Source organism: Coloeus monedula (genome assembly GCF_965178545.1).
Source record: "Coloeus monedula genome assembly, chromosome: 33".
In the NCBI taxonomy this organism is placed as follows: Eukaryota; Metazoa; Chordata; class Aves; order Passeriformes; family Corvidae; genus Coloeus; species Coloeus monedula.
Window position 1 is genome coordinate 2,771,102 of NC_138813.1, and position 12,201 is coordinate 2,783,302.

At 61.5% G+C, this 12,201-nt stretch overlaps 3 protein-coding genes across 4 annotated transcripts in view; 2 read left to right on the forward strand and 1 right to left on the reverse strand.

Annotated features, from left to right (window-relative positions):
• Nucleotides 1-2,540, reverse strand: part of CLPTM1 (CLPTM1 regulator of GABA type A receptor forward trafficking) — a 55,923-nt gene extending 53,383 nt beyond the window's left edge. Inside the window, 2 exon segments of the mRNA XM_082299643.1 lie at nt 690-808; nt 2,471-2,540. Of these exon segments, the coding sequence (XP_082155769.1) occupies nt 690-808; nt 2,471-2,524 (173 nt within the window). The 5' untranslated portion in view covers nt 2,525-2,540.
• A 264-nt stretch (nt 2,541-2,804) lies between these two features.
• On the forward strand, nt 2,805-5,897 carry LOC309583841 (uncharacterized protein; the record flags this gene model as incomplete). Its single annotated transcript, XM_082299668.1, has 4 exons — nt 2,805-2,861; nt 2,912-3,413; nt 3,688-3,741; nt 5,878-5,897. 4 exons carry the CDS (start codon nt 2,805-2,807, stop codon nt 5,895-5,897), a joined length of 633 nt encoding a protein of 210 aa, XP_082155794.1.
• The window catches only part of RELB (RELB proto-oncogene, NF-kB subunit), a 34,789-nt gene continuing 27,576 nt past the window's right edge, over nt 4,989-12,201 (forward strand). For both annotated transcript variants that reach the window (XM_082299623.1, XM_082299624.1), the window contains exons 1-3: nt 4,989-5,112; nt 7,100-7,476; nt 11,988-12,145. In XM_082299623.1, coding sequence (XP_082155749.1) covers nt 7,117-7,476; nt 11,988-12,145 — 518 coding nt within the window. In that variant the 5' untranslated portion in view covers nt 4,989-5,112; nt 7,100-7,116. The remainder of the gene's footprint in view (nt 5,113-7,099; nt 7,477-11,987; nt 12,146-12,201) is intronic.

A 12,201-nucleotide genomic window follows, 5' to 3' on the forward strand; every position in this document is an offset into this window, starting at 1 on the left:
CCCTGATCCCATCCTGATCCCATCCCCATCCCAACCCCATCCTGACCCTGATCCCATCCCAATCCCATCCCAATCTCATCCCCATCCCAACTCCATCCTGACCCTGATTCCATCCCGATCCCATCCCAACCCCATCCCGATCCTGCTCCCATCCTGACCCTCATCCCATCCTGATCCCATCCCAACCCCATCCCGATCCCAATCCCATCCTGACCCTGATCCCATCCTGATCCCATCCCAATCTCATCCCCATCCCAACCCCATCCTGACCCTGATCCCATCCCGCTCCCATCCTAACCCTGATCCCATCCCGACCCCATCCTAACCCTGATCCCATCCCAACCCCATCCTGACCCTGATCCCATCCTGATCCCATCCCAATCCCAATCCCATCCTGACCCTGATCCCATCCCGATCCCATCCTGACCCTCATCCTATCCTGATCCCATCCCAATCCCATCCCATCCTGACCCTGATCCCATCCTGATCCCATTCCAACCCCATCCCGATCCTGCTCCCATCCTGACCCTGATCCCATCCCAATCCCAATCCCGCTCCCATCCTGACCCTGATCCCATCCCAATCCCAATCCCGCTCCCATCCTGACCCTGATCCCATCCCATTCCCACCCCAACCCCAATCCCGCTCCCATTCCCGCCCCATTCCCGCCCCGCTGGCTGGGTGCTCACCTGAGCAGGACACCTTTGATCACCTGCCACGCGTTGGGCCCCGGCTGCTGCTGCTGCGCCCGCGCCGCCTCCGCCTCCGCCTCGGCCTCGCCGCCGCCCGCGCTGCCGTTGCTCGTCACCTGCGGCACCGCCCGTCAGCACCGGCACCGAACCGGCACCGGAACCGCCCGGCAGCACCGGAACCGGGACCAGAACCGGCAACGGAACCGCCCGGCAGCACCAGAACCGGGACTGGCACCGGCACCGCCCGTCAGCACCGGAACCGAACCGGCACCGGCACCGGGACTGGCACCGGATCCGAACCGGCACCGGAACCGCCCGGCAGCACCGGCACCGAACCGGCACCGGAACCGGGACTGGCACCGGAACCGAACCGGCACCGGGACCGGCACCGCCCGGCAGCACCGGAACCGGGACCAGAACCGGCACCGGAACCGGGACTGGCACCGGCACCGCCCGTCAGCACCGGCACCGAACCGGCACCGGGACCGGCACCGCCCGGCAGCACCGGAACCGGGACCAGAACTGGCACCGGAACCGCCCGGCAGCACCGGAACCGGGACCAGAACCGGCACCGGCACCGCCCGGCAGCACCGGAACCGAACCGGCACCGGAACCAGGACTGGCACCGGAACCGCCCGGCAGCACCGGAACCGGGACTGGCACCGGCACCGCCCGTCAGCACCGGAACCGGGACCAGAACCAGCACCAGACCAGCACCAGGACCACCCAGTAGCACCGGAACCGGGACCAGAACCAGGACCAAGACCGCCCGGCAGCACCGGAACTGGGACCAGAACTGGGACCACCCATCAGCACCGGAACCGGAACCAGAACCAGCACCAGCACCACCCGGCAGCACCGGAACCGGAACCAGAACCAGCACCGGACCAGCACCGGGACCGGGACCAGCACCAGGACCGCCCGGCAGCACCGGAACTGGGAGCAGCACCGGGGAGCAGCACCGGGACCAGAACCGGCACCGGGACCACCCATCAGCACCGGAACCGGGACCAGAACCGGCACCGGGACCAGCACTGGGACTGGGACCGGGACCACCCATCAGCACCGGAACCGGGACCAGAACCAGCACCGGCACCGCCCGGCAGCACCGGGACCGGGACCAGGACCAGCACCGGCAGCAGCTCCTCTGGTCAGCACCACCACCGGTACCGGCACTGCCCATCGGTACCGGCACCGCCACCGGCCCCTCCCGCTCCCTGCCCGCTCCCCGGCCCCATCCCGGTCCCTGTCCCCGTCCCGATCCCCGGTTCCGGTGCCGGTCTCTGACCCTGATCCCTCTCCCGGTCCCCCGGTCCCGGTTCTGTCCCGGTCCCGGTTCTGTCCCGGTCCCGCTCCCTTCCCCCACCCCCGTCCCCGGTTCCAGCCCCAATCCCGGTCTCTGACCCTGATCCCGCTCCCGCTCCCGCTCCCGTTCCCTTTCCCGGTCCCGTTCCCTTTCCCGGTCCCGGTTCTGTCCCGGTCCCGGTCCCGCTCCTCTGTCCTTGTTCCCGCTTGCTCCAGGACCTTATCCCAGTCCCATTCCCGCTCCTCTGTCCCCGTTCCCGTCCCCACACCGGTCCCTTCCCCCCGCTCCCGCTCCCTCACCGCTCTCCCCGGTCCCGCTCCCTGCTCCCGGTTCCCGTCCCTCATTCCCTACCCCGCTGCCCGCTCCTCCCTCTCTCCCCGTGGCTTTCCCCGTCCCCATTCCCGCCCCATTCCCTCTCCCGGTGCCCGTTCCCGCCCCGCCGGGCCCCGCTCGCGGCCGTTCCCTCCCGGACCTGCCCCGGGCCCGGTCCCGGCCCCGCCGCCGCCTCCGTGCCCGGCGCCGCCATCTTTGCTGCGCCTCCTCTCGCGCCGCTCTCGCGAGACTTCCGGGGGAGGGAGGGGGCAGCGCCCACGTGACCCCAGCGAGGGGCGGGAAACAGCGCGAACCACGCCCCCATTCGTGACGTCACAAGCGCGCCTACCAATAGCAGCGCGGCACGCCCCCGGCGGGAGGGAGGGGGTTCCCCGCTCCGCCCCCTCATCCGCGCTCAGCCAATAGCAGCGCGCCCCGCCCCCCCGCGCGCTCTGGGGGTGTTCCCTTAGTGACGTCACTGGCGCGCCCAGCCAATGGCGGCGCGGTGCGCTCCCGGTGGGGGTTTCCCCGACCGCGCCCCCGGCGGTGACGTCACGGCGCTCTCAGCCAATGGCGGCGCGGCCCGCGCGGGGATTTCCAGGTCCGGCGGCGGCGCGGCCTCGGGGGGCGGCGGCGGGAGCGGCACCGGCACCTCCGGGACCGGGCCCCGAACCGGGACCGCCACCGGGACCCGCACCGGGAGCGGCACCGGCACCTCCGGGACCGGGCCCCGAACCGGGACCGGCACCTCCGGGAGCGGCACCGGGCCCCGAACCGGGAGCGGAACCGGCACCGGGAGCGGAACCGGGAGCGGCACCGGCACCTCCGGGACCGGCACCGGGCCCCGAACCGGGAGCGGCACCGGGACCCGCACCGGGAGCGGCACCGGCACCTCCGGGACCGCCACCGGGCCCCGAACCGGGACCGCCACCGGGAGCGGCACCGGGAGTGGCACCGGGAGCCGAACCGTGACCCGCACCGGGAGCGGCACCGGCACCTCCAGGCCCCGCACAGGGACCGGCACCGGGAGCGGCACCGGCACCTCCGGGCCCCGCACCGGGACCGGCACCGGAACCGGCACCGGGCCATGGCGCTGCCGCTCGGTGAGCGCGGCCCCGGGGGGGAGCGGAACCGGGGATCCCCCCCGGTGGCATAACCGGGACCCCCGGGGGGGGAGGGGGCCGCGATAACGGGGGCGTAACGGGGGGATAACGGGAGGATAACGGGGGATAACGGGGGATAACGGGAGGGCACCGGCGCTTGGGGCGGTCCCGGGGGGTGTCACGGTCCCGTCCCGGTGCTGGGAATGGCCCGGTTTCCGTCCGGGGGTGGCGATGCCGGTGCTGATGCCGCGCTCCCGGTGCCGTGTCCCGGCAGGAGCCGCCGTGCAGGACCCCGGGCTGGCGATGGCTCACGGAGCACCGGGGACAGGTAAAGTCCCGCTGTCCCGGGCCCGGTGTCCGCTCCCGCTCCCGGTATCCCTCTCCCATCCCGCTGTCCCCTCCCGGTCCCGCTGTCCCCTCCTGGTCCCGGTGTCCCGGTCCCGCTGTCCCCTCCCCGCTCCCGGTGTCACGTTCCCGGTGTCCCCTCCCCCATCCCGCTGTCCCGTTCCCCCATCCCGGTGTCCCCTCTCCCATCCCGGTGTCCCGTTCCCGTTGTCCCCTCCCCCATCCCGGTGTCCCCTCTCCCCCATCCCGGTGTCCCCTCCCCGTTCCCGCTGTCCCGTTCTCGGTTTCCCGTTCCCGCTGTCCCGTTCCCGCTGTCCCCTCCCCCGTTCCCGGTGTCCCGTTCCCGTTCCCGGTGTCCTGTTCCCGGTGTCCCGTTCCCGTTCCCGGTGTCCTGTTCCCGGTGTCCCGTTCCCGCTGTCCCGCTGTCCCGTTCCCGTTCCCGGTGTCCCCTCCCCCATCCCGCTGTCCCATTCCCGTTCCCGGTGTCCCCTCTCCCATCCCGGTGTCCCGTTCCCGTTCCCGCTGTCCCGTTCCCGCTGTCCCCTCCCCCATCCCGCTGTCCCCTCCCCCATCCCGCTGTCCCCTCCCCCATCCCGGTGTCCCGTTCCCGCTGTCCCGTTCCCGTTCCCGCTGTCCCGTTCTCGGTGTCCCGTTCCCGTTCCCGGTGTCCCCTCCCCCATCCCGCTGTCCCGTTCCCGTTCCCGCTGTCCCCTCTCTCCCATCCCGCTGTCCCCTCTCTCCCATCCCGGTGTCCCGTTCCCCATCCCGGTGTCCCGTTCCCGTTCCCGCTGTCCCCTCCCCGCTGTCCCCTCCCCCATTCCGGTGTCCCCTCTCCCCCATCCCGGTGTCCCCTCCCCGCTCTCGCTGTCCCGTTCCCGCTGTCCCGTTCCCGCTGTCCCATTCCCGTTCCCGGTGTCCCCTCTCCCCCATCCCGGTGTCCCGTTCCCGGTGTCCCCTCCCCCGTTCCCGGTGTCCCGTTCCCGCTGTCCCGGTGTCCCGTTCCCGCTGTCCCCGTTCCCGTTCCCGCTGTCCCGTTCCCGTTCCCGGTGTCCCGTTCCCGGTGTCCCGTTCCCGGTGTCCCGTTCCCGCTGTCCCCTCCCCCGTTCCCGCTGTCCCGTTCCCGTTCCCGCTGTCCCGTTCCCGCTGTCCCCTCTCTCCCATCCCGCTGTCCCCTCTCTCCCATCCCGGTGTCCCGTTCCCCATCCCGGTGTCCCGTTCCCGTTCCCGCTGTCCCGTTCCCGCTGTCCCGTTCCCGTTCCCGCTGTCCCCTCCCCCGTTCCCGCTGTCCCCTTCCCGTTCCCGGTGGCCCCGAGCCCCTCAGGGCGCCGTTTTTCCCTTTTTCCAGATGATTTGGGTGAGTGGAACCCGCGGGATTCGGAATTTTCGCCGTTTCCCGGGAAGTTCGGGATCCTGGAACCGCGAGAAGGATTCGGGGAATCCGGGAGTTCAGGAGTCTGGGAGCCCGGGAATTCGGGAATTTGGGAGTCCTGGAATTCGGGAGTCCTGGAATTCGGGAGTCCGGGAACTCGGGAGTTTGGGAGTCCGGGAATTTGGGAATCCAGGAGTCCGGAAATTTGGGAATTCGGGAATTCAGGAATCCAGGGCCTCATCCCAAAGCGGATCCAGGCGGGAATTGGGGCGGGGGATGGAGCGGGAGGGACGGCGAGATCTGGGATCGCTCCGGGATTTGGGATCTGGGACGGGGATCCCTCCAGGATTTGGGATTTGGGATGGGAATCCCTCCTGGATTTGAGATCTGGGATGGGGATCCTTCCCGGATTTGGGATTTCAGCTGGAATTCATTCCCAGATTTGGGATCTGGATTTTAAATCCCTCCTGGATTCAGGATCTGGGCTGGGAATCCATCCCAGGTTTGGGATTTCGGTTGGAATTCATTCCCAGATTTGGGATCCGGGTTTTGAATCCCTCCTGGGTGTGGGATCTGGGCTGGAATTCATTCCCAGATTTGGGATCTGGGCTGGGAATCCCTCCTGGATTTGGGATTTCGGCTGGAATTCACTCCTAGATTCGGCATCTGGGTTTTAAATCCCTCCCGGATTCAGGATCTGGGCTGGAATTCATCCCCAGATTCGGAATTTCAGCTGGAATTCACCCCCAGATTCAGGATCTGGGTTTTAAATCCATCCCAGGTTTGGGATTTCGCCTGGAATTCATTCTCAGATTTGGGATCTGGGTTTTAAATCCATCCCAGGTTTGGGATCTGGGCTGGAATTCACTCCTAGGTTTGGGATTTCGCCTGGAATTCATTCCCAGGTTTGGGATTTCGGCTGGAATTCATTCTCAGATTTGGGATCTGGGTTTTAAATCCATCCCAGGTTTGGGATCTGGGCTGGAATTCACTCCTAGATTCGGGATCTGGGTTTTAAATCCCTCCTGGATTCAGGATCTGGGCTGGGAATCCCTCCCAGGTTTGGGATTTCGGCTGGAATTCGTTCCCAGATTTGGGATCTCGGCTGGGAATCCCTCCTGGATTTGGGATTTCAGCTGGAATTCATTCTCAGATTTGGGATCTGGCTTTTAAATCCCTCCCGGATTCAGGATCTGGGCTGGGAATCCCTCCCAGGTTTGGGATTTCGGCTGGAATTCACTCCTAGATTCGGCATCTGGGTTTTAAATCCCTCCCGGATTCAGGATCTGGGCTGGAATTCATCCCCAGATTCGGAATTTCAGCTGGAATTCACCCCCAGATTCAGGATCTGGGCTGGGAATCCCTCCTGGATTTGGGATTTCGGCTGGAATTCATTCTCAGATTTGGGATCTGGCTTTTAAATCCCTCCCGGATTCAGGATCTGGGCTGGGAATCCCTCCCAGGTTTGGGATTTCGGCTGGAATTCACTCCTAGATTCGGCATCTGGGTTTTAAATCCCTCCCAGATTCAGGATCTGGGCTGGAATTCATCCCCAGATTCGGAATTTCAGCTGGAATTCACCCCCAGATTCAGGATCTGGGTTTTAAATCCATCCCAGATTTGGGATTTCGGCTGGAATTCATTCTCAGATTTGGGATCTGGCTTTTAAATCCCTCCCGGATTCAGGATCTGGGCTGGGAATCCCTCCCAGGTTTGGGATTTCGGCTGGAATTCACTCCTAGATTCCGAATTCCGGCTGGAATTCACCCCCAGATTCGGGATCTGGGCCTGGACCAGCCCCAGAATTCCCTCCCAACCCCCCGATTCCACCCGGAACACCCTCAGAGCCCCTTCCTAAATCCGGCACCCCTCCCTCATCACCCATCCCACCCCTCCCGGAATTCCCCCCCACCCCCCAAACCCACCGGGATCCACCCCCCCCCCCCGCCGAAATTCCCGCTTTTCCCGGCAGAAATCCTGGAGGAGGTGATGAAGGAGGACGGCTTCCAGCCCGAGCCGCCTCCCAGCATTCCCAAATCCCTTCCCAAGCTGATCCCGCGCGGCTCCGACCCCTCGGGCTCGGCGGATTCCCGGGAATCCGGGAACGCCCGCCTGGCTCAGACCCTGCGGGAGCTCTCGCTGTCGCCGGGCTCGCGGTGGTGCCAAACGCCGGGAACGGCGCTGGAAAAGCGGGAGAAGCTGGAAAAGTGGGAAAAGCCGCGCCTGGTGATCACGGAGCAGCCGAAGCAGCGCGGGATGAGGTTCCGCTACGAGTGCGAGGGGAGATCCGCCGGGAGCATCCTGGGGGAAAACAGCACCGAGGCCGCCAAGACCCTGCCCAGCATCGAGGTGGGAGCCGGGAAAAGGCGCCGGGAAAGCGGGAATGGCGCGGGAATGGCGCGGGAATGGCGCGGGAATGGCGCGGGAGGCGGCTTGGGGGTGGATTTGGGGGGGTTTGGGATGGATTTCGGGAGTTTTGGGATGGATTTCGGGAGTTTCGGGCAGTTTTGGGATGGATTTGGGGAGTTTCGGGATGGATTTCGGGAGTTTCGGGCAGTTTCGGGATGGATTTAGGGAGTTTCGGGATGGATTTCAGGAGTTTCGGGATGGATTTCGGGAGTTTCGGGCAGTTTTTGGGATGGATTTGGGCAGGTTTGGGCTGCTTTGGGATAAATTGGGGAGTTTTGGGATGCGCCGGGAGCATCCTGGGGGAAAACAGCACCGAGGCCGCCAAGACCCTGCCCAGCATCGAGGTGGGAGCCGGGAAAAGGCGCCGGGAAAGCGGGAATGGCGCGGGAATGGCGCGGGAATGGCGCGGGAGGCGGCTTGGGGGTGGATTTGGGGAGTTTTGGGGTGGATTTGGGGAGTTTCGGGATGGATTTCGGGAGTTTCGGGCAGTTTCGGGATGGATTTCGGGAGTTTCGGGCAGTTTCGGGATGGATTTCGGGAGTTTCGGGATGGATTTCGGGAGTTTTGGGATGGATTTCGGGAGTTTCGGGCAGTTTCGGAATGGATTTCGGGAGTTTCGGGATGGATTTGGGGAGTTTTGGGATGGATTTCGGGAGTTTCGGGATGGATTTGGGGAGTTTCGGGCAGTTTCGGGATGGATTTGGGGAGTTTCGGGATGGATTTCAGGAGTTTCGGGATGGATTTGGGGAGTTTCGGGCAGTTTCGGGATGGATTTCGGGAGTTTCGGGATGGATTTCGGGAGTTTCGGGATGGATTTAGGGAGATTTGGGCAGTTTGGGGATGGATTTGGGGAGTTTCGGGCAGTTTCGGGATGGATTTGGGGAGTTTCGGGCAGTTTCGGGATGGATTTCGGGAGTTTCGGGCAGTTTCGGGATGGATTTGGGGAGTTTCGGGATGGATTTCGGGAGTTTCGGGATGGATTTCGGGAGTTTCGGGATGGATTTCGGGAGTTTCGGGCAGTTTCGGGATGGATTTCGGGAGTTTTGGGATGGATTTCGGGCAGTTTCGGGATGGATTTCGGGAGTTTCGGGCAGTTTCAGGATGGATTTCGGGAGTTTCGGGATGGATTTCGGGAGTTTCGGGATGGATTTGGGGAGTTTCGGGCAGTTTCGGGATGGATTTCGGGAGTTTTGGGATGGATTTGGGGAGTTTTGGGATGGATTTCGGGAGTTTTGGGATGGATTTCGGGAGTTTCGGGCAGTTTCGGGATGGATTTGGGGAGTTTCGGGATGGATTTCAGGAGTTTCGGGATGGATTTCAGGAGTTTCGGGCAGTTTCGGGATGGATTTCGGGAGTTTCGGGATGGATTTCGGGAGTTTCGGGATGGATTTAGGGAGATTTGGGCAGTTTGGGGATGGATTTGGGGAGTTTCGGGCAGTTTCGGGATGGATTTGGGGAGTTTGGGGAGTTTCGGGATGGATTTAGGGAGTTTCGGGCAGTTTCGGAATGGATTTCGGGAGTTTGGGGAGTTTCAGGATGGATTTGGGGAGTTTGGGGAGTTTCAGGATGGATTTCGGGAGTTTGGAGAGTTTCAGGATGGATTTGGGGAGTTTGGGCAGTTTCGGGATGGATTTAGGGAGTTTCGGGCAGTTTTTGGGATGGATTTGGGCAGGTTTGGGCTGCTTTGGGATAAATTGGGGAGTTTTGGGATGCGCCGGGAGCATCCTGGGGGAAAACAGCACCGAGGCCGCCAAGAGCCTGCCCAGCATCGAGGTGGGAGCCGGGAAAAGGCGCCGGGAAAGCGGGAATGGCGCGGGAATGGCGCGGGAATGGCGCGGGAGGCGGCTTGGGGGTGGATTTGGGGGGGGTTGGGATGGATTTGGGGAGTTTTGGGATGGATTTCGGGAGTTTCGGGCAGTTTTGGGATGGATTTCGGGAGTTTCGGGATGGATTTCGGGAGTTTTGGGATGGATTTCGGGAGTTTTGGGATGGATTTCGGGAGTTTCGGGCAGTTTCGGGATGGATTTGGGGAGTTTCGGGATGGATTTCGGGAGTTTCGGGATGGATTTCGGGAGTTTTGGGATGGATTTCGGGAGTTTCGGGCAGTTTTGGGATGGATTTCGGGAGTTTCGGGATGGATTTCAGGAGTTTCGGGATGGATTTGGGGAGTTTCGGGCAGTTTCGGGATGGATTTCGGGAGTTTCGGGATGGATTTCGGGAGTTTCGGGATGGATTTAGGGAGATTTGGGCAGTTTCGGGATGGATTTGGGGAGTTTCGGGCAGTTTCGGGATGGATTTCGGGAGTTTCGGGCAGTTTCGGAATGGATTTCGGGAGTTTCGGGCAGTTTCAGGATGGATTTGGGGAGTTTGGGGAGTTTCGGGATGGATTTAGGGAGTTTCGGGCAGTTTCGGAATGGATTTCGGGAGTTTGGGGAGTTTCAGGATGGATTTGGGGAGTTTGGGGAGTTTCAGGATGGATTTCGGGAGTTTGGAGAGTTTCAGGATGGATTTGGGGAGTTTGGGCAGTTTCGGGATGGATTTCGGGAGTTTCGGGCAGTTTTTGGGATGGATTTGGGCAGGTTTGGGCTGCTTTGGGATAAATTGGGGAGTTTTGGGATGCGCCGGGAGCATCCTGGGGGAAAACAGCACCGAGGCCGCCAAGAGCCTGCCCAGCATCGAGGTGGGAGCCGGGAAAAGGCGCCGGGAAAGCGGGAATGGCGCGGGAATGGCGCGGGAATGGCGCGGGAGGCGGCTTGGGGGTGGGGTTGGGGAGTTTTGGGGTGGATTTGGGGAGTTTCGGGATGGATTTGGGGAGTTTTGGGATGGATTTGGGGAGTTTTGGGATGGATTTCGGGAGTTTCGGGCAGTTTCGGGATGGATTTGGGGAGTTTCGGGATGGATTTCGGGAGTTTCGGGATGGATTTGGGGAGTTTCGGGCAGTTTCGGAATGGATTTCGGGAGTTTCGGGATGGATTTCGGGAGTTTCGGGATGGATTTCGGGAGTTTCGGGCAGTTTCGGAATGGATTTCGGGAGTTTCGGGCAGTTTTGGGATGGATTTGGGGAGTTTTGGGATGGATTTCGGGAGTTTTGGGATGGATTTCGGGAGTTTCGGGCAGTTTCAGGATGGATTTCGGGAGATTCGGGATGGATTTAGGGAGTTTCGGGCAGTTTGGGCAGTTTCGGGATGGATTTCGGGAGTTTTGGGCAGTTTTGGGATGGATTTCGGGAGATTTGGGCAGTTTTGAGATGGATTTGGGGAGTTTTGGGCAGTTTCAGGCTGGATTTGGAGAGTTTGGGGAGTTTTGGGATGGATTTAGGGAGTTTTGGGATGGATTTCGGGAGTTTCAGACAGTTTTGGGGTGGATCTGGAGAGTTTTGGGCAGTTTTGGGATGGATTTAGGCAGTTTTGGGATGGATTTCGGGATTCCCATCCCTTTTTCCCCCATTTCCCATCCCTTTTCCTCATTTTCCATCCTCTTTTCCACGATTTCCATTCCTTTTCCATTATTTCCCGCTTCTTTTCCATGATTTCCCTTCTTTTTTCCCCAATTTCCATCCTCTTCTCCCCATTTTCCATCCTCTTTCCCTCGATTTCCCTTCTTTTTTCCACAATTTCCATCCCCTTTTCCTGATTTTCATCCCTTTTCCATGATTCCCATCTTCTTTTCCCCAATTTTCATCCTCTTTTCCCCAATTTCCATCGTCTTTTCCATTATTTCCGTCCTCTTTTCCATGATTTCCCTTCTTTTTTCCCCAATTCCCATCCCTTTTCCACGATTTCCATCCTCTTTTCCTCGTTTTCCATCCTCTTTTCCATGATTTCCCTTCTTTTCCCCCCTCATTCCCATCCCTTTTTCCTCATTCCCATCCCTTTTCCATGATTTCCGTCCTCTTTTCCACGATTTCCATTCCTTTTCCATTATTTCCCGCTTCTTTTCCATGATTTCCCTTCTTTTTTCCCCAATTTCCATCCTCTTTCCCTCGATTTCCCTTCTTTTCCCCCCTCATTCCCACCCCTTTTTCCTGATTTTCATCCCTTTTCCATGATTCCCATCTTCTTTTCCTCGATTTCCATCCCTTTTCCCCAATTTCCATCCTCTTTCCCCCAATTTCCATCGTCTTTTCCATGATTTCCGTCCTCTTTTCCATGATTTCCCTTCTTTTTTCCCCAATTCCCATCCCTTTTCCCCAATTCCCACCCCCTTCCCACCATTCCCACCCCCTTCTCCCCATTTTCCATCCTCTTCCCCACCATTTCCCTCCTTTTTCCCCCAATTCCCATCCTCCCCCCCCATCCCCACCTCCCTCTCCACCCTCCTCCTCCCCCTTTCCCCAAATCCCCTTTTCCCAAATCCCACATCCCTTCCTCCACATCCCCCCCGCCTCCTCCCCACCCTTTTCCCACCATTCCCGCCCCGATTTCCCGGGATTTCTCCCGCTTTTCCCGCAGCTCCTGAACTGCCAGGGCATCCCGGAGGTGGCGGTCACGGCGTGCCTGGTGTGGAAGGATTGGCCCCACCGGGTGCATCCCCACGGCCTCGTGGGCAAGGACTGCGCCCAGGGGCTCTGCCGGGTGCTGCTCAAGCCCCACGCCAACCCCCGGCACAGGTGGGAGCCGGGAAAACCTCGGGAAAAGCCAAAAAAAACGGGAATTCCGCGCCATT